Source organism: Hippocampus zosterae, chromosome 4 (assembly GCF_025434085.1).
Source record: "Hippocampus zosterae strain Florida chromosome 4, ASM2543408v3, whole genome shotgun sequence".
Lineage (NCBI taxonomy): Eukaryota > Metazoa > Chordata > Actinopteri > Syngnathiformes > Syngnathidae > Hippocampus > Hippocampus zosterae.
The window spans coordinates 17,727,833-17,748,956 of record NC_067454.1 but is presented as its reverse complement, the minus strand read 5'-3'; the positions used below and the strand labels follow the sequence as shown (position 1 = coordinate 17,748,956).

The 21,124-nt window shown below is 45.1% G+C and overlaps 2 protein-coding genes and 1 long non-coding RNA gene across 4 annotated transcripts; 2 read left to right on the top strand and 1 right to left on the bottom strand.

The window, feature by feature from the left end:
• Positions 1-319: 319 nt before the first annotated feature.
• Positions 320-14,817, bottom strand: slc30a4 (solute carrier family 30 member 4). Its single transcript, XM_052063667.1, has 9 exons — positions 14,652-14,817; positions 13,124-13,372; positions 10,288-10,552; positions 9,628-9,774; positions 8,808-8,961; positions 8,488-8,692; positions 6,116-6,221; positions 5,903-6,037; positions 320-2,097 (listed from the first exon to the last, which is right to left on the bottom strand). Exons 2-9 carry the CDS (start codon positions 13,295-13,297, stop codon positions 1,943-1,945), a joined length of 1,341 nt encoding a protein of 446 aa, XP_051919627.1. The 5' UTR covers positions 13,298-13,372; positions 14,652-14,817; the 3' UTR covers positions 320-1,942.
• LOC127599615 (uncharacterized) lies at positions 6,217-10,096 on the top strand. The gene is made up of 2 exons (XR_007962148.1): positions 6,217-6,359; positions 8,465-10,096. It is a non-coding gene; the product is annotated as an uncharacterized LOC127599615 (long non-coding RNA).
• Positions 14,778-20,887, top strand: bloc1s6 (biogenesis of lysosomal organelles complex-1, subunit 6, pallidin). 2 transcript variants are annotated; one of them, XM_052063690.1, is made up of 7 exons: positions 14,778-14,919; positions 16,035-16,112; positions 16,738-16,897; positions 18,403-18,490; positions 18,597-18,683; positions 18,935-19,057; positions 19,156-20,887. In XM_052063690.1, the coding sequence occupies exons 2-6, from the start codon at positions 16,055-16,057 to the stop codon at positions 19,052-19,054; spliced, it is 513 nt and encodes a 170-aa protein (XP_051919650.1). In that variant the 5' UTR covers positions 14,778-14,919; positions 16,035-16,054; the 3' UTR covers positions 19,055-19,057; positions 19,156-20,887. The 2 variants fall into 2 exon arrangements, with proteins under 2 accessions (XP_051919650.1, XP_051919649.1); XM_052063689.1 differs by having other exon boundaries at positions 18,935-20,887.
• Positions 20,888-21,124: the final 237 nt, after the last annotated feature.

The window sequence follows — 21,124 nt, the reverse complement described above, 5'->3', positions numbered from 1 at the left end:
TCGGATCGCATTGATTTGAACTAAATGTGTATCGCGTCGTATCACATCGTGAAGACGGTGAAACGTATCGCATCGTGTCGCCAGAAAATTCCATGTATCGTTTAAGTATCGCATCGCTGGTAGTGGATCGAGATGTGTATCGAATCGTCCTCAGTGCTGAGATTCACATCCCTACTAGATCCCGGGAGGTTAGTTGATCGAAAAGTAGATCTTCGGTCCAAAAAGTGTGGGCACCCCTGCATTTAGACATTAAAATACAAGTTAGTCACACCCCCCGAAAAAAAAATAAATACAAATAAAACACACATACTTGAAGCACTGTGGGTGAAACAAACATTTTAAGGCTTTATTACAAAACACTGATCTTGCATTGTGTTCCAATAATTAGTATGAGCAATATGAATGTAATTATAATTCGCGAATTCCAAGTCCCACTTTCCTTTCAAAACACAGAAATACTAGAGGAGTTGAGTCAATGCTACAATACTGTCAGCCACCACCGAAGTACGGCAGCTTTTATGGCACTTAAACACGCCAACTCCTGCCACCTGAAACTTTAAACAGACTCCAATGTCAAGTGTTGATGGAAATTAACTTGAATACTAGTGTGGATCACTCTTGCAGTCTTACTGGTGAATATAATGTGACTTTGATGAGTACAGTGAGGTGTCTTAGCTGATTCAGTCAGCTTACTGGCCACAGCTGTACATTGCTAAGAAACAAAGGAAAGCGGCTTGAGCTTTTGTTCCATGTTCTTGCTATCCAGTTAAAGGTCCACCCACGTATGAGTAAACCCTTCGACCTCTCCCCAAAGACAATGGAGTGCACTACGAGCATCACTTACTACCACACAATTAAACCTGACTGGTTAAGGTCTGTGCTGCACAAGTAAAGCTACCAGCAAAACCAAAATGCCCACCAATAGTTTTGCCTCACGATTGACATGTAGTTATTCTGCTCGTATACCAAAATTACAATACAACTGAGGACGACAAAGAGCATACTAGAACATAAGGTTATTGAAAATAAATGCTTAAACAATGTAATAGAGATAGTGAAGCGAAACTCGGTCTGCACTAGTAGATGGATACATGACCACTGAGGTAAAAGTACACAGTATTTAACATCTGCATGCCCCAAGTGCTATATCTTCACTGGTAGCGTGCAGTAACCAAAGTTGTCCTAATGGTGTGCATAAATGTCATACATGAGCACAAAGCAGCTGTGGGGAAAAAATGCCAAATAATACACAGTTCTGGTGTGCTGAGTTGTCTACTTGTGACAAACCAGCACACTAGTTCATGGACCTTAAAATGGAGAGCAAAGAATAGATGAAAGGATGAAGACAATTTCAAACGGCTTTATGGAAAAGTGTTTACTCAATATCCTATCTAGCTTAAGGTTGATGTACTAGTATACGCAAAAATGAAGTCGTGACCCCCCCCAATTTTTAAAAAATATATTATATATAAGAGAGACACAGCTGTTCTACTTGCTATGTTGTTTCAGTGGGTGAGTAATAAATTGTACTAGTACAGGGATCTCAAAGCTGGATTTCGAGCTATTGACTTAACGCTCAAACGGCTTTCCATAGATTTAGTAACAGAGGCTAATGATGACACAATAACAAAAACTATTCACCTGTTGCCAAAAACCAAGGCGTAAAATGGATAAATAGGCCGCAAGGGTGAATTAAGAGAATGTGCTGAAGGTTCACATCCTTTAACTGAACATTTCAATGGTCAGCCAACATTGCCTGAAGAGCAGTCAGTCTTCACAGGCCGCAGTATTCCTTTGGGTAGACGTGCTCGACTCCTATTGTTCCACGTAATTTTCGGGCGGTGGAACAGGTGGCCTGAATCTTTCTGAACTTGCCAACACGTGGCTCAGCAGAGATGCACAAAGAGGAAGAAGTGAACGTAGTTGAAAGCGGAGAGTGTCTTTAAGTGCTGGGCTGCTCACAGTGTGCACAGATGCGCACAGGCCTTTGTCTGTGTGTCTGGACCTGAACCGTGCATCTGGTCAGGCCATAGGTGTGGAGCAACAGGTGGCGGGCCTTTGCCTGGACGTCCTCCCACTTGTTGGCACTTAAGGGTGCTGGAAGCACAATGATGCGACATGAGATTGGAAAAGCGGTCATGAAATTTGCAATGGTGAGAAGTCACAAAGTACATGGCTATTTCGACTTCACAACAATCAGCAGGCTGCATTTTACGGAGCATGGACGGATAAAACACGAACACAAAATAAAAAGAATACAACAGAACACGTAACATCAAACAATGAAAATAATACAATCATAACAAGCATTCCTACATGTTCCATTACCATCCATCCATCCATCCATCCATCATCTACCGCTTATCCGGGGCCGGGTCGCGGGGGCAACAGCTTTAGCAGGGAAGCCCAGACTTCCCTCTCCCTAGCTACTTCTTCCAGCTCTCCCCGGGGGATCCCGAGACGTTCCCAGGCCAGCTGGGTGACATAGTCTCTCCAGCGTGTCCTGGGTCTTCCCCGGGGTCTCCTCCCGGTGGGACATGCCCGGAACACCTCACCAGGGAGGCGCTCAGGAGGCATCCGAATCAGATGCCCAAGCCACCTCATCTGGCTCCTCTCGATGTGGAGGAGAAGCGGCTCGACTCTGAGCCCCTCCCGGATGACCGAGCTTCTCACCTTATCTCTAAGGGAGAGCCCGGACACCCTGCGGGGAAAACTCATTTCGGCCGCTTGTATCCGGGATCTCGTTCTTTCGGTCAAGACCCATAGCTCGTGACCATAGATGAGGGTTGGGACGTAGATCGACCAGTAAATTGAGAGCTTCGCCCTTTGGCTCAGCTCCTTCTTCACCACGACAGACCGATACAACATCCGCATCACAGCAGACGCTGCACCGATCCGCCTGTCGATCTCCCGCTCCCCCTTTCCCCCACTCGTGAACAAGACCCCAAAATACTTGAACTCCTCCACTTGGGGCAAGATCTCCTCCCCGACCCGGAGGGGGCACTCCACCCTTTTCCGACTGAGGACCATGGTTTCAGATTTGGAGTTGCTGATTTTCATCCCAACCGCTTCACACTCGGGTGCGAAACGCTCCAGTGAGAGTTGGAGAGCCCCGTTTGAAGGAGCCAACAGCACCACATCATCCGCAAAAAGCAGGGATGCAATACTGAGGCCCCCAAAACGGACCCCCTTAACGCTTCGGCTGCGCCTAGAAATTCTGTCCATAAAAGTTATGAACAGAATCGGCGACAAAGGGCAGCCTTGGCGGAGTCCTACCCCCACTGGAAACGATTCCGACTTACTGCCGGCAATGCGAACCAAACTCTGACATCGGTGGTATAGTGACCGAACAGCCCGTATCAGGGGGTTCAGTACCCCATACCCTCGAAGCACCCCCCACAGAACTCCCCGAGGGACACGGTCAAACGCCTTCTCCAACTCCACAAAACACATGTAGACTGGTTGGGCGAATTCCCACATACCCTCGAGGACCCTGCTAAGGGTGTAGAGCTGGTCCACTGTTCCACGGCCGGGACGAAAACCACACTGCTCCTCCTCAATCTGAGGCTCGACTTCCTGACAGACCCTCCTCTCCAGCATCCCTGAATAGACCTTACCAGGGAGGCTGAGGAGTGTGATCCCTCTGTAGTTGGAACACACCCTCCGGTCCCCCTTTTTAAAAAGAGGGACTACCACCCCGGTCTGCCAATCCAGAGGAACTCTCCCTGTTGACCACGCGATGTTGCAGAGGCGTGTCAACCAGGACAGCCCCACAACATCCAGAGCCTTGAGGAACTCCGGGCGGATCTCATCCACCCCTGGGGCTTTGCCACCGAGGAGCTTCTTAACCACATCGGTGACTTCAGCCACAGAGATAGGAGAGCCCACCTCAGAGTCCCCAGGCTCTGCTTCCTCTAAGGAAGGCGTGTTGGTGTAGTTGAGCAGGTCTTCGAAGTACTCTGCCCACCGGTTCACAACGTCCCGAGTCGAAGTCAGCAGCGCCCCATCCCCACTGTACACAGTGTTAGTGGTGCACTGCTTCCCCCTCCTGAGACGTCGTATGGTGGACCGGAATTTCCTCGAAGCCGTCCGGAAGTCGGCTTCCATGGCCTCACCGAACTCTTCCCACGCTCGGGTTTTTGCCTCGGCGACCACCGAAGCTGCGTTCCGCTTGGCCTGTCGATACCCGTCAGCTGCCTCTGGGGTCCCACAGGCCATAAAGGCTCGATAGGACTCCTTCTTCAGCTTGACGGCATCCCTTACTGCTGGTGTCCACCAGCGAGTACGGGGGTTGCCGCCACGACAGGCACCAACCACCTTACGGCCACAACTCAGATTGGTCGCCTCAACAATAGAGGCACGGAACATGGTCCACTCGGGCTCAATGTCCCCCGCCTCCCCCGGAACATGGGAAAAGCTCTGTCGGAGGTGGGAGTTGAAACTCCTTCTGACAGGGGATTCCGCCAGACGCTCCCAACAAACCCTCACAATACGTTTGGGTCTGCCAGGACGGACCGGCATCTTCCCCCACCATCGGAGCCTACTCACCACCAGGTGGTGATCAGTTGACAGCTCCGCCCCTCTCTTCGCCCGAGTGTCCAGAACATGCGGCCGCAAATCCGATGATACAACTACGAAGTCGATCATCGAACTGCGGCCTAGGGTGCCCTGGTGCCAAGTGCACATATGGACACCCTTATGTTTGAACAAGGTGTTTGTTATGGACAATCCGTGACGAGCACAGAAGTCCAATAACAAAACACCACTCGGGTTCTGATCGGGGGGGCCGTTCCTCCCAATCACGCCCCTCCAGGTCTTGCTGTCATTGCCCACGTGAGCATTGAAGTCCCTCAGTAGAACAAGGGAGTCCCCAGCAGGAGTACTCTCCAGCACACCCTCCAAGGACTCCAAAAAAGGTGGGTATGCTGAGCTGCTGTTTGGTGCATATGCACAAACAACAGTCATGACCCGTCCACCCACCCGAAGGCGGAGGGAGGCAACCCTCTCGTCTACCGGTGTGAACCCCAATGTACAGGCACTGAGCCGTGGGGCAATGAGTATGCCCACACCTGCTCTGCGCCTTTCACCGTGAGCAACTCCAGAGTGGAAGAGAGTTCAACCCCTCTCGAGAGAACTGGTACCGGAACCCAGGCTGTGTGTGGAGGCAAGTCCGACTATATCCAGTCGGAAATTCTCTGCCTCACACACCAGCTCGGGCTCCTTCCCTGCCAGAGAGGTGACATTCCATGTCCCAAGAGCTAATTTCTGCAGCCGAGGATCGGACCGCCAGGGTCCCCGCCTTTGGCTGCCGCCCAGCTCACATTGCACCCGACCCCTTTGGCCCCTCTCATGGGTGGTGAGCCCATGGGAAGGGGGACCCACGTTGCCTCTTCGGGCTGTGCGCGGCCGGGCCCCATGGGTGTAGGCCCGGCCACCAGGCGCTTCCCAACGAGCCCCACCTCCAGGCCTGGCTCCAGAGGGGGGCCCCGGTGACCCGCGTCCGGGCAAGGGAAACTTCGATCCATTTATTTTAATCTTCATCAGGGGTCTTTGAGCCGTGCTTTGTCTGGCCCCTCACCTAGAACCTGTTTGCCATGGGTGGCCCTGCCAGGGGCATAAAAGCCCCAGACAACTGAGCTTCTAGGATCATTGGGACACACAAACCCCTCCACCACGGTAAGGTGACGACTCACGGAGTTCCATTACATATTTTTAAATTCTGTGATGTTATCGAAATATGAACAGGAAAAAAAAGTCCATTTCAGTTGAGTTTGGTGGGTAGGGAAAAAAATGAACACCAAACAATAACATCTGGTGCTCATTTGAGAACCACACCAACATTTTTATGTGCACCCCTGCTAAAAATATATGAATAGCTGCATGTTGCGCTGAAGCGACTCACTTAGCCGAAGATGCACAAGTGCTGCGGTCTTGTCTGCAGTCAGCGCCCAAACATTCAGCTCGTCCACCGACTCCACGTTCTCAATCTTCAGGAGATCCTCTCTGATCTGCACCGTGTCCAGGTAACGGGGCGCGCCTGAGCGGAGCCCAAAAAGGGGAGAACCACGGACGTGAGACCGCAATGTTGCACATTTGGGAACAATCTGATACTTGCCTTCCAGCACGATGATTGTTGTGTCGCGTATGATGCGGACTGTGGTGAAGAGAACCAGAATGGAGAAGATGTAGGTGCAGATGGGGTCTGCAAGTTTATACTCGGGCTGCGGAGATAGAGAGCACCAGAGTGTGGCAGTCAAAGGTGAGCCTTAAGTAACTGCCAATGCTGCTCTCATGGCGACAAATATGCATCCATATTCAGTATGCTCCAAATGGAAAGACAAATTCCACAAGCTCGACAAGTTGGTGAAATCATTGATTCTACTCGTGAATTCAATTTTAATACTAATTGTTTTGTTTAGTTTAATCAACTTTCAAAACAGAAGGAATAATTTTGATATTAGAAAAGAAAATGACATGGTCCTCATTTACGTGATACAAAAGCAGTTCTTGAAATGCACACTTTTTTTCCCACCATGATGTCAATTGGTTCCATCCATCCATCCATCCATCTTCTACCGCTTATCCAGGGCCGGGTCGCGGGGGCAACAGCTTTAGCAGGGAAGCCCAGACTTCCCTCTCCCTAGCTACTTCTTCCAGCTCTCCCCGGGGGATCCCGAGGCGTTCCCAGGCCAGCTGGGTGACATAGTCTCTCCAGCGTGTCCTGGGTCTTCCTCGGTGTCTCCTCCCGGTGGGACATGCCCGGAACACCTCACCAGGGAGGCGTTCAGGAGGCATCCGAATCAGATGCCCAAGCCACCTCATCTGGCTCCTCTCGATGTGGAGGAGAAGCGGCTCGACTCGGAGCCCCTCCCGGATGACCGAGCTTCTCACCTTATCTCTAAGGGAGAGCCCGGACACCCTGCGGAGAAAACTCATTTCGGCCGCTTGTATCCGGGATCTCGTTCTTTCGGTCACGACCCATAGCTCGTGACCATAGATGAGGGTTGGAACGTAGATCGACCGGTAAATTGAGAGCTTCGCCCTTTGGTTCAGCTCCTTCTTCACCACGACAGACCGATACAGCGTCCGCATCACAGCAGACGCTGCACCGATCCGCCTGTCGATCTCTCGCTCCCTCCTGCCCTGACTCGTGAACAAGACCCCAAGATACTTAAACTCCTCCACTTGGGGCAAGATCTCCCCCCCGACCTGGAGGGGGCACTCCACCCTTTTCCGACTGAGGACCATGGTTTCAGATTTGGAGGTGCTGATTTTCATCCCAACCGCTTCACACTCGGCTGCGAAACGCTCCAGTGAGAGTTGGAGAGCCCTGTTTGAAGGAGCCAACAGCACCACATCATCTGCAAAAAGCAGGGATGCAATACTGAGGCCACCAAAACGGACCCCCTCAACGCTTCGGCTGCGCCTAGAGATCCTGTCCATAAAGGTTATGAACAGAATCGGCGACAAAGGGCAGCCTTGGCGGAGTCCTACCCCCACTGGAAACGATTCCGACTTACTGCCGGCAATGCGAACCAAACTCTGACATCGGTGGTATAGTGACCGAACAGCCCGTATCAGGGGGTTCGGTACTCCATACCCACGAAGCACCCCCCACAGAACTCCCCGAGGGACACGGTCAAACGCCTTCTCCAAGTCCACAAAACACATGTAGACTGGTTGGGCGAATTCCTACATACCCTCAAGGACCCTGCTAAGGCAGTTCCACGGCCGGGACGAAAACCACACTGCTCCTCCTCAATCGAGGTGGGGCGAGCGCCTGGTGGCCGGGCCTACACCCATGGGACCCGGCCGGGCTCAGCCCGAAGAGGCAACGTGGGTCCCCCTTCTCATGGTCTCACCACCCGTGGGAGGGGTCAAAGGGGTCGGGTGCAATGCGAGCTGGGCGGCAGCCAAAGGCGGGGACCCTGGCGGTCCGATCCTCGGCTGCAGAAGCTAGCTCTTGGGACATGGAATGTCACCTCTCTGGCATGGAAGGAGCCCGAACTGGTGTGTGAGGCAGAGAAGTTCCGACTGGATATAGTCGGACTTGCCTCCACACACAGCCTAGGTTCTGGTACCAGTCCTCTCGAGAGGGGTTGGACTCTCTTTCAATTGGTTCCAAGCCGCAAATATTTTGCCGAGTTCACCTACACACCACCATGTGAGGAAAGAACGTAAGAAATCTAGAAAGGGTGTGGCATTACAGAAAAATGCGACAGACGAGGTTTGGAGTTTGACAGAAAATTTTGAAAGATTTATCATGTTGATGAAAGACTGCATTTACATGTTATCTCACAAAAGCGGACATTGCTGTCACAATTCTGTATGTATTGTATTATATATTTTCAGGGGACAACACTGAAGATATATAGAGTCTTTCGCCATCTTTTTCACCACTTGTTTTTTTCAGTCTCTCAAATTCTTTTTTGTCAAAGACTTGATTTCTGATGTGCATAAACAGATGCAAGAGCGGCGTCAAGGCACCTTGAAGCGGATGATGTAGGCAGCTATGAGAACCCCGAAGCTCTGGAGGAGGTCCCCCAAAGCGTGGATGAAGGCGGCTCGGACAGCCAGGCTGCCGTGCGGCCTCTGGTTCTGTGATTGTGACTCCGAAGCGGCTGCCGCGCCGTGAGAGTGACTGTGGCCATGAGAGTGCATGTGACCACCTTGGTTTAATAAGAAGCCCATTCTGAATTGGAAAAAAAGGAGCATCTTTTATGTTCAACTTATTACTATTGTCACAACTTTCACCCACCCAAAAAGACCCCCGTCTGATTGAGTGAGAAACACACATTCAGACTCACATGAGGTTGACAGCCACGCCCACAGCTGCTGTGATGATCATAACATCGCTATTGATGTTGAAGTCTTGGTTTACTGTCCGCTGAATGGCCTCAAATAGCAGTATCGCCGTCAGGATGTAGATGAGCGCCACACTAAGGACAGCTGATATTACCTCTGCCCCGGAAACAGTGAAGTATCACAGTAGAAGCATTTTTTGGGTGGATGAGGCCCTCTTGGGGTCTGAATCACAGATAGACTATAAAAATAACTTTCATCATCTATGTACTTGATTACTCTCTGACAAATCAAGGAAAATGTCAAAAATTGCCTTCTGAATTCAAACCTTATGGTCATTGAAAGGTACAGTAACTGTTTTCTTATCATTTGTGCCCCAGCCCTTAACTTTTCACAGGAATGTGAACAAATGATGCTATCTAGATTTGTTATAGAATTTCCACAAAATGGCATACTTCAACGTCCTGGGTGGAGGAAACACCTCTTTGTAAAGGAATGTAATTAACGTATTTTTTAAACTACGTAAAGCAAACTTTTTTCGTAGTTGGGCTGATCCTGCGACTTATACTCGGGTGCGACTTGTAAATAAAATTAGAGCTCAGACTGGCACCTGCTCCCCAACCATGTTGACTTTCTTTGGCCGGTTGATTCATACTTTTGGTGAATCACCAACAGTAGCCAGAAGGTAGCGGTAATGCACCAAAGGTACCCTCCCAAAAAAGTGGTAGTCAAAGAAGAAGACACTGCGCCATGAATCATTCCACAGTTTTGAGTCACATCTCGGCTTGGAATTGTCAGTTCAGGATCTTGAAAGAAGAGCCTTACCGAGGCGATGCAGTCCAAAGGTGAATCTCTTGGTGGGCGGTTTAGTGGACAGCCATAGAGCCAGCAGAGAGAACAGGATCCCCACCACATCGGTTAACATGTGCACAGCGTCAGTCATAATGGCTAAGCTATTTGAAACATAGCCACCTGAAAGAACCATACAATGAAATCCATGATACTTGGGGACAAGAACAGAACCCTGCCATGACATTGGCTAACATAATACCTACATAAATGCATAAAATTAATCAAATGTTTATTGTGATGACTGTTTTTCATGTTTTAATCTAGAGTGAAAGCTTGCAGCACAGTGGCGTCATGGTTAGCACGTCTGTGTATCACAGCTGAAAAGTTGGGGTTTGAATACAGTGTGTATTAAAAAAACTATGAAACAATCAAACAGTATCATAAACAATACAATTACATTACAATATTTATAAGGGAAGTATTTAATGAAATTGTTATTTTACACTCAAATGTATCTGCAAAATATCGTGTTGTTTCAACATTATTATTTAAAATAAATTGATTACACATCATCGATTATATGGACACACACTCAGACACACACTGCTTGATAATGTAGGTTGGCCAGATTAAAGAACGCATTGGGCTGTGTGTAGCTATACTTTTTCCACCCCCAACATTGACTCTGCTCACCTATAATTTCAGCCACCATAAAGAGAAAGTAGAGCACAGCTGCAATGACCAGCCTCTTCATCACCTTCCTCTGCTTCATGGTTTCCCTCTTCCTGGTGCAGCTGTCGCATGGGTCCATGTTCAAGCCCGGGCTGCCCAGGCTGGCGGAAGAGTCCAGCAGGGAGTCATCATCTTCGTCTCGCCCCGCCACCACAAGCGTATTGACCGCCACCCCGTTGGACGGAGCACCTGCGGCGTAGTCCGACATCTCACCGGAGACCACCACCTTCATATGCAAAGCCATTTGGGCATTTATTTAACATCTAAAGGTCCATTGGTACACCGTTTGTCCTCACTAGTAAGTCCCAGAGTGTGAGTGTGAGTGTGGTTGGTTGTTTATGTGTGCCCTACGATTGGCTACCAACCAAGTTAGGGTATACACTGCCTACTGCCCAATGACAGCTGGGATAGACTTCAGCACGCCTTGCGACCCTTGTGAGGTTAAGCGGATCAGAAAATGGATGCGTGGTTGTATTCTGTTTTTATTTGTTTAAGACAATGTCCCAACTTCATTGGAATTGGTTTAGCAAAATGACCCTGCAGTAAAAAAACTGTTGACCTAGTCAAGTTTTTTTTCATTATTGCATGACATATCTGCATACTGGAAGAACAACTACATGTTTAGTTAGTTTGTTAGTTAGTTCCACCCATTCCTATTTGGAACATTGGGCAACGATTCTACTCCATTTGTTCCGGTCACTGGCGACCCTTCTTGCTCCATGCCAGCTGACAACCATCTCACTGAGGTCTTCTTCAGCCTACGTCTCTTCCTTTTTCCACCCTCTGGCATCCAGTCAATGGCCACACTTGCCGGTCTCTCTCTTGGCAGTCGGAGTACGTGGCCAATCATTTTCCTTCTCCTTTCAGAGACAATGTTTGACAGTTCAGCTCCTCCTGCCCTCCTCATCACCTCCTCGTTGGTGATGTGGTCTCTCCATGAGATCCTCAGGATGGATCTCTGGCAATGCCGATGGAAGACATCTAACTTGTTGGTAATATTGGCTGTCTTCATCCATGTCTGACAGGCGTAAATCGCTGTTCGGATGACCACTGACATATAGAGTGACATGAAGTGAGGCAAAACGATCAGTGGACAATTTGGGTCCAGGGGGATTATTGTCCATGACAGGGTAGGCAGCCTTCGGCAAGTGCTCTTCAAGAGCCTTGCTTTTTTGTTCTTTTTTTGTCTTTTGTTTTGTCACGTTGTTTGTTGTTTCATCGTGCGGACCTGATATGGACTGTTTTCAGCGCTTTTTGGCCACGACATTCATCAAAGGAGCAGTATCTGTGCTTGGTGGTTGCGCCTTCTCGGCAGCACGCCTGTACCAGCACAGATTTTGATTGGGAGGAATGTCGGCGCCATTGACTGTCGGTGGACAGACCTGGGGTGCTTGTGTTTTTTGCGCCAGTAATGGGCAGCATTTTTCACAACCCCGATTTGTTCAGTGGCTATGTCGGCGCTGTTGGACAGTCGGCGTTGGTGCGGCTGGATGGATGGCCGCTGAAGTTGAGGATGAGGCGAGAGGAGCGTTGGCGAAGAGCGCCGATGCGTATTTGGAACCGTGAGTCGCCGCTTGGAATTGAAATGGATTTCCATGGGACAGGAGAAGTGAACCAATCTCTTTTTTCATCAATGGATGCTACAGCTTCTTGTTGACTTTGAAACATAGCTTGTAGCCGACGTGTGCACATTTTGAGCATGACGTCTCTGATCCACTGGTTAAAGGACGCTTTGATTCTCTCCTCTTTCATCTCAAACCGCTTCAAACAACAAAGCGTGTGACGGAAAAGTGGTTAGGACTGCACGACTGTCCGTGTTTTATGTTATGTGTTGTGTTTATTATTTTACTTTATGTTAACTGTTTTGTAAAGCGCTTTGTTACAGCTGCCGCTGTTGTGAAAGCGCTATATAAATCAGCATGTATTGTATTGTATTGTATTGTACATTATGAATAGTTGGGCTTTGTAGTGTGGCAGCACAGTTATAAGGTTTAACTGTGTGTTACTCGGACATGGGTGGCAGTAATATTGGGGAAAAAACATTACTAGTAACAAACATTCATTCGACTGGTGCACGACTATCAGAAGTGAGGGACTGAAGTCACACAACTTGACTTGAATCATCAACTTTAGCGCTTGAGAAATGCTTCACTAAAATTTATCAAAGCCCCGCTTTGATGAAATTACATAACTTGATAAGTTTGCCTGTTTACATTTGGAATATGTACTATACTATTGTATTTGTTTTGTGTCTGTTAAGCTTTTATGTGAGAAGACAATAAAAAGACAATTCTGAGGCTGGTTCTGGAGCCATAAAAAAAGCATGATTGCAGATGTGTTTCTAACAATGAGTGCTAAGCGGCAAATTTGAGAATACATGTGACTGAGCAAGATTTTATGACTTGACTTATTGTTTAATGGCTTGCTTGAACGTTTCCTCGGTAACTTGGGACTTCCTCGACTGTTTAGACTTGAGACTTTGACATGCTAGGGCGTGGGCGAAACCTAAAATTTCAGGTTTTCACAAAACTATACTTATCTGTCAGTCTCCACGTATTTTTTTTTAATGATGAACCAATACAAAGTATTAAGAATGGTCTTTGACAAAGCAAAGTTAATGGCTTAACAGGTGTGCTTTTTTTCTTTTTTCTTTTCTAAAAAAGATGTGGTTTTTGGAGATGATTCGCACAACACCATGTACATCTCCCACCTCTTCTTACTAATGAGGACAAAGAAGGTGCTATTGCATGCATCTTGGGCTGGATATCGAGGATACTGAATAAATGGATTGCCATACCTTCAGTTTGCTGAATTTGGGCGCTTCGTCTTCCACAAGCTCATCGGAGAAGTCGAAGGGTGCCGTGTCGCTGCTCATGTCCCATTCGTTACGCTCTCTCCTGAAGGCGGAGCGCACCTTGCTCAACAGGCTACCGCCGGACATCTTTAAAAGTATCCAAGGCTGACTGTGCATACAGGACACTTTTCTCCGGGTCAATTATTCACATTCCATAACTGCTATGAACACGCACGTTTATTTCATTGGGACCTGGAAGAGATGAAAACAAGAGCTACTGAACAGCATGTACATTCTTACCACAGTTTGTATCTTTAACCTTCAGACCTCGTTCTATTTTACCCTCCCTTTCAGTTTGTGTTGTAAGATCAGAAAAAAATTCATCTGTTCAGGACTCGGTATTCGCAGATACTTAAAACTAAAGACTCAGATTAAGACTCGGGATAAAAAAAAAGTGTGATCAGGGCATCCCTAGTGCAATTTAAATTAAAAATCACACTTTGCAGCCACCAATTAAGGCATTTAAGTAGGTTTAATTGGCTGCTGCACGGTGGCCAGCTGTCTTCAAATCCGGAAATGTGTTTGATTATATTGTGTGCACATGAAAGGTGAATTTTATGGAAAAATGTAAGTGTTTTTTGGGGAGGGGCGGGGGGGGGGGGGGGCTTCGTTGCAGCCCAGGAGCCGGACGGAAACTGTCTCTCCATCTTCAACCAATTGGTCATACAGATGATCTGTTTGATGTTTCCTCTTCAGAGGGAGGTGTTCCTTCTCTCATTCACCAAGTGCATGCTCAAGTGGGATTTAGTTAATTTTCTGACATGTATAGTATCGTAGGCCTTTTCGGAAAGTCAAATATTCTAACCTTGTACCCCTTGTCCTTAACCTTTGTGGAAAATGTAATCAGGTGAAGTACATTGGATGGCACTGTTTAAATGTAATTAAACTCTACTTTTCCTAAATGTGAGTATCACTGATGTAGTCTCTAGTGCCAAACTCTTGAAAGTTAAAAGTGCCATTGAGGCACCTCAGCATTTTTCGAATTCAAACCACCTTTCCTAAAGTGTGTTATTTAAGATAATTTCTGTTGTGAATTGTTGCTGTGAGAATAAAACTGAATGGTTTGTTCCAAAATTGGAGAAAGGGAAAACAAACAAATGATAACAACGTTTTCAATGGTTCACCATTGGACACAAGTGGTTAGAATACAACAATATGATCAATTTTATTGTTAACCTCAGTGTATATTGAAATATATCAAGTCCGACGATCAACCATCACATTTGGACTAACACGGCGAAAAAAAATTAAAGGATGTGAAGGGGGTACTAATGGCCTGTATTTCATCCCCGAGTAAATAATAAAAGTACATCCTGGTATGTAAATAGACAGTAAAGAGATCAAAAGTCGCCTGAAACAGCTGTGGCTAAACAGTAACAGGACAAGCTCGTAACTGGGAGATTTTGGTCGTGTCAGCAGGCGACAACCGACTTTGCATAAAAATCATTGACATGAACAGGGGTAAACTCACCTGGCGAAATATTTTCGTGAGATTTCTTCGGGCCAGGCTGGTACATCTTTTGAGTCGTCCGAACTACAATCCTGACAACCAGGAAAGAAAAGATGAGCAAATTTACCTAGCAAGTTTGGTGGAGAAGTCGAGAGTCACGTGACCAGCAGAGTCACATGACGTCTAGCGGCCGTAAACAGCTCAATATGTAAACCTCGCCGTTGTTTTAGCAGCAACTGTTCTCACCAAATAAACGCTTGAAGTCGTCGCGGAAAAGAAATTCAAACGGGTAATGTGTTGTAAAAATGTTTTGAACGCTCATTCGTGGGATATGTGGCTCGTAAGAGAAAAAAAACAAGTCCGGTTGGACACGCTGTAGAAGCAAATAGCTAGTTATACTTCTTCCGTCTGTTCTTTTTTCAGCGACATGTGACGCACCCAACGCTGTCTGATAAATTTGTTGAAATATCAGATTTCCTGCGTTCTTTAACAAGTTGTCGAGTTAACTAGTAGCCATGTTTCACGCATCATTAGTCGACCTCACCCTACTAGTCGCACCCAACTACTTGCTCGCAGTCTGGCCTTACTTGTGACATGTTGTCTTCCTAGTGTTCAGAAATGTCATACACTTGTAAAATAAACCTAACTAGCAAAACATCCTCATCCAACTAATGCACCGAACTCTCTAGCTAGCTAATTCGAGGAAGGACAATGGACCTTAAAGCGGTATCACGCGCATGCTTTTTTGCCATCACTAGTTAGACACTTGGGCGGACTGGGACATATTGTTATCTTATGTACCAGTAGTCTAGTTTGACGTTATAAATTACCTGTATTTCCTTACATTCATGATTGTGTTTAAATGCTAATCGATGAGTTCGTGCATATTCGTTTGTCAGTGTGAGCACAGGTGTAGGCAACTCGTCCGTAGAGAGCAGGAGTCCTGCTTGTTTTAGAAATTCCCTCTTCCAACACACCTGATTCAAATGATAAGGATAGTTATCAAGCTTTTACAGAGCTTGTTGAAGAGCTGCTCACTTGAATCGGGTGCATTGGACGAGGAGAACCTAAGAAAACAAGCAGGACTGCGCCTCTCGGACTGGATTTGTCTACCTCTGTACTCGCAAATGTTTGAAGCTGGAATGGTAGCTAATATGATTGATGGGCCTCGTGTGGGTCAAATAATTATCCTACTGAATACAGTGATTTTTGTAACATGGTCTCATGTTTGCGTACACGCTTAAAGCGTGACGTTGATTATGAGCCTCACCGTTTTAAATGCATTGTCGTCATGTAGTGGAACCAATGCACAATTGCAATCCATTTTTGAAGGTGCGTCAATTATTAGCATTTCACTAGTGGGAACTTGAATAAAACATCTGATTTCCTGTCACTTTTTTTCAGGTTGCTGAGTCTTGTAGTCTATGGAGAGAATGAAGGATGAAGGACCCTCATCTCAGGATGAACCTTCGCATTTCGAAGGTGTGTAATTTGATAACTAACTTGCACACATACTACATGTTGTTGACTAGACAACAGTTTACTGCTCTTCCTTGCAAGTGGTCCAAAGCTGTCTGATTGGGAGGCATCTCTATGTCCCAATTTTTAAATTGGAATGAAGTCTGGACTTGAGCTTGGACTTTGAGTTTTTAGTGTGAAACCTTCGTTTGTTAGTTTTTTTTTTTTTGCTCAGATATAATAGTAATAATCATCATCGTCATTCAGGTATTTAGAGAGTATTTTAGTAACAGATATACTGTAAATACAAACGCAATAGAAATTTCAAAAAGACAAAAGAACAGTTTAGCAAATAAAAGCACAGGGACAAGCCAAATGCCACAACATGTCATTAAAACAGAGCAACAGCTATGACATATCAGAGTAAAAAGGCTTCAAAAACTGAACAAACTTGCTTGATGTCATGGGGGGGTCAGCATTCCAAATGAGAACGCACAAGCTTGTAATCATTTGTAGAAATCAAATTTCCAAATGTTAGTCATATCAGACACGTTTTTTGTCGGTCGCCCCACATTAGTTTATTTTGTTTGTAATGGAGGTAAATGTCTGACTAGCAATGCAAATTTGAACATTTGACTTAATCTTTCAGATGCACAGCTGTCAGCGGAGGACCGCATTTCTGTGGAGAGCTCAGTCCCTGTAGAAAATGTGTTTATAGACAAGGAAGCTGTGTACAAGCTGACAGAGGGCTTGCTTTCCCACTACCTGCCTGGCCTGCAGAACTCAAAACGCACCCTCCAAGAGCTCACGTGAGTTGATTGAGGACCCCAGATCATCGACTCATTCTTCATTGAGTACAGTGGAATCTTCAAAGTTGAACACAATCCATCCCATGATGTTGGTGGAGTTCCAAATTGTTCTTATTGAAACGAATGTTCGCACAGGAAGAAATATTAAGTGGAATCGTTTTGCTTTTTTTTCCGGGTTTAAACTGGCACCATTATAAAACCTGAATTAAAAATACAGATGTGGTTTCAGTTAGACATTTTTAACTGTCATACAAGTAAGGAGACCGTTTAGCCGTTGTAATATCTGAACTCTTCCATTGAAAGCAGCATTAACAGGATGTTCTTTGTATAGCAATCCTGTTATGTAGGAGTTGTTTACTGTAAATGTATGTGGCACGGTGGTTCTCAAACTTTTTCCATCAAGTCCCACCAATTTTCTTGACTATATTCTATGCAGCCCCACGAGTCTAGCCACAACATTCTGATTAATATAGCATTTGTGGAATAGGAGTTCCGCAGTAAAATCAGGTAAAAACCAATCACGGCTCATCTGTTCACTGAAGCTCTGCTATGATTGTCTGTTCCCTTGAACCCTGAGCAGCTGTGATGTCATTTTCAATTGACAGCAAGTGGCAAGATGGCCGCTCCTTGAGATGGCTAAAAATGTGTAGATTTTTGCTGCCCAACTCGTATTCCACAAACCCACTATTAATCATAATACTTTACTATGTTAAGACTGGTGGAGCTGCATAGAAAATCTGGGTTGACTTCCCCTTTTAAAAAGTGTGTTTTATATTGTGTAATTGTGCAATTTGAACATCAACTCTGCACCTAAATATCGGATGATGAAAGCTATTGAATAATGGCTATTCAAATATATTGCACATAAGTTAAATAACTTCCTAAATAAAAGATGAAAGGGTAAATATAACTGAACTGTATTTGTTCCGCCCTTGCCACGTCCCCGTTGTGGCTAGACAGACGGATAACTCCTTCAATGACCAAACCCATTGATGTTTCTTGCAATTTATTCAACGTTGAGCCGAGTCAAGGTGTAAAACCGAAACGGTCACATAAAACACTTAGATGTTATTGCAAATAAAACGTGATAAAACATTGTGCCCCACTTGTCTGACACATGACGAACGTGTGGCTACGCTAGAGTTGTTAATGTTAACAAGCGCATGCAATAATCGCTATGCGTAAATGCTAACCGTAAACGATTGCAATGTCCCTCAAATGTAAATACAGTATACAGTGAACACTCTCGACTAATTAAAAAAGTTGCATAAATGTACAGAATAAGCTTACATACAGGCTGTGCAACAACATCCGATGTGCCCTTCACAATAATAATTGGTCTTACAAAATAATGCAGCTCTGTAGCTGTAGAAATGGAAAACAAATGTTACATGGCTCTTCAGGAGCCAGAATAGTACTGAACGAACACATGTTCTGTTCTGGATTAAGATCAAGTTGAAGCCATTGTCACAAGTGGAATTATATATTTTTACATGCTCTTCCAGACAAAATCAGCTCATATTGTTGGACACACTGGACCAAGAAGTCACCAAGTTCCGAGAATGCAACACCTTACTTGACCTGAATTCACTGGTACGTTTTGCACCAGTTCCCTCACCTCAAAAGGTTTTTGCACCAGTTCCCTCACCTCAAAAGGTCAGGAGACGTGTTCCCTCATCCAGTTTATTGGCTTTTACAGTTTACAGAGGCCAAGGTTTACCATAACAAACTGGTCAATATCAGGAAAGAGATGATTTTGATCCATGAACGGACAACAAAACTAAAGGTAATTCTTTGTCTTTGAATTTTCCTTTAAAACATCTTCTTTTGCTCCTCAAAGACCGTGCTTCTTGTATGACTTGCATCACCGCTTGTGCTTGTGCATGTGCATGCACAATGACGTTTTAGAATTACTTATTGTACTGAGCTATTTTGTAGTCACCCCCCCCCCCCCCCCCCACACACACACACCTCAATTATGGTTTATCTTCTGCTTATGTCGATGGCGAGCAACCGATTGTTTCCATGTCGTTTCAGAAAAGAGCTTTAAAGCTGCAGCAGCACAAGCAGAAGGAGGCGCTGGAGAGGGAGCACCAGCGTGAGAAGGAGCTGGAAAGAGAACGACAGCTTATTGCCAAACCAGCTAAAAGAACATAAGCAGTATGGTGTTTTTGCATGTTTTCAGCCCATTTTCTACAACGCTCAATAATGTACGTAGCTGCTACCCAATGACACTTATTTAATTGTTATTACTTTAGGGACATTTTTGCTTGTAATTTGAGACAATAACATTTAAGGAAACTCATAAAGAGGCCAAAGTGACCATTTCAAAGGCTTGACACCATCAAGTGAGTGGATTTTTGTATCCAAAGTTCTGCCTACTACCCAGCATTTTTGTTTCTTTGTATTAAAATCTACCACTCTTAGTTTTCAGAAATACAAATGCAGTATTCTCCACCATATGGTGTCATATCTACTTGTCAATATTCTGAGAATTGCAAGAAGGTAAGAAGAAATGTTGCAGTATGAACACCTATTTATGTACAAAATGAGTTGAGTACCGTAAATGAAATCATGATTGTGTTCAAATACGAAAGACCAGTGGGCTTAATAACAACAACGCAAGACGCAATATATGGGCTAATGAATAGCATGGTTTAAACAGAAATGATGGTCCATGACATTAACACAGACAATAGAACAATACTGAGAGGTGTATTTTCTTTATCAACAGTGAAAACTAAATACTGCGCTGATTAGACCGTATGTCTGTTTTAATCAGCCCGCAGATGAGCCCGCGAGGAGTAGCACACTCACAATGAATTATAATGCCCAAACTGTGTACCGTATTCTATTTTTGTGGTTCTCAAGCTTTTCACACTAAGTACCACCTTAAAAAAATAAAATGAATAAATATCAAATGTTAATGTACTGTGAAAAGTTAAAGAAGTCCGATACTGTATTGAAAAAGAGGCAGTTTGCATAGCTATCAGCTTTAATCGATGTTTCATTGTAATGGATGTTTTTAAATGTTGTAAATTGGGTATTTATTTTGATTTCCCATAGCACTAGAGATAAACCATGTCCCATAAGAGGTACTTCATACCACACTTTGAGAATGACCGTTCCATTTAATTATGTCATAAATATGTTCTTTAAGTACCGGTACGATGATACGATCCTGGACACTCTCTCACATTGACTGGTACTCATGTGGTATGCAGCTGTGCACAATGCAAACATGTTCTGTCACTTTTTTTTTTTTTTTTTTAGACCCATCTTTTTTATGACCGTAATGAACAAATAGCATTAAAAATCAAAGTCTCGTACTTAAAAAGACCACTCCTGCCCCCCCCCCCCCAATATATTTCCCCCACCACGTTTTTTTTTTTTAAGACACTAACAGGCTACTCCTGGGTCCTTTTCCTAAAACGGTGAACATTGCATTAACTAAACCAGTGCAATTTGTTGCTGTTTGTGGAAGAGCCAGGTAGTTTTATTCGAACACTATGCCAACTGCCTGACAGGAGTCCCATTTTTAAGATGCTTGTGTTCACATATTCAACACCTCTCTCTCCTGTGGTTGAGAGGAAAGACAATTCATCTGTGCTGTATATTGCACATCGAGCACATTTGTCAATAATGTTGACTTGAACTTCAACTAATCTTGTCATTTAAGATGAGCTTTTGCCAGTAAATTGAGAGATTTAAATAGAAATCTAAATTGGAGTAAAAAAACAAAAACATGTTTCTCAGACAGAGAGATATGCAGTTTAAATGCACGAATTCTTCCATACAAACAGTGATGGATTAAACGAAAAGATGGAGAGTTGCTAATATTTTATTGGTATTCTCAACTGTCCAGCCCTAAAGATAGAATCAATCACTATCTGGTCTGTTTTTGTTGTTGTCGAGATAAAGTGTGACTGGGAATATAATTTTTACTGGCCATTGAACCCCTCACATTATAAAGTCTTTGTTTAAAAATGACTGTTGTGTGTCTTGTTTGACTGCCAATAGTAAAATTACAATATAAGTACACTATACACAAAAAGTTAGGGATATTTGGCTTTCGGGTGATATTTATGGAAAATGTAAAAAGTTCACGTGACAGTGATATGAAAGTAGGACATTAAAGTAGAGGGGATGCACTACTGATTTCCTCATCTCAGACAATTCATTGAAACAAATGTTAACAATGATGTGTGCATCACAACAACAACAAAA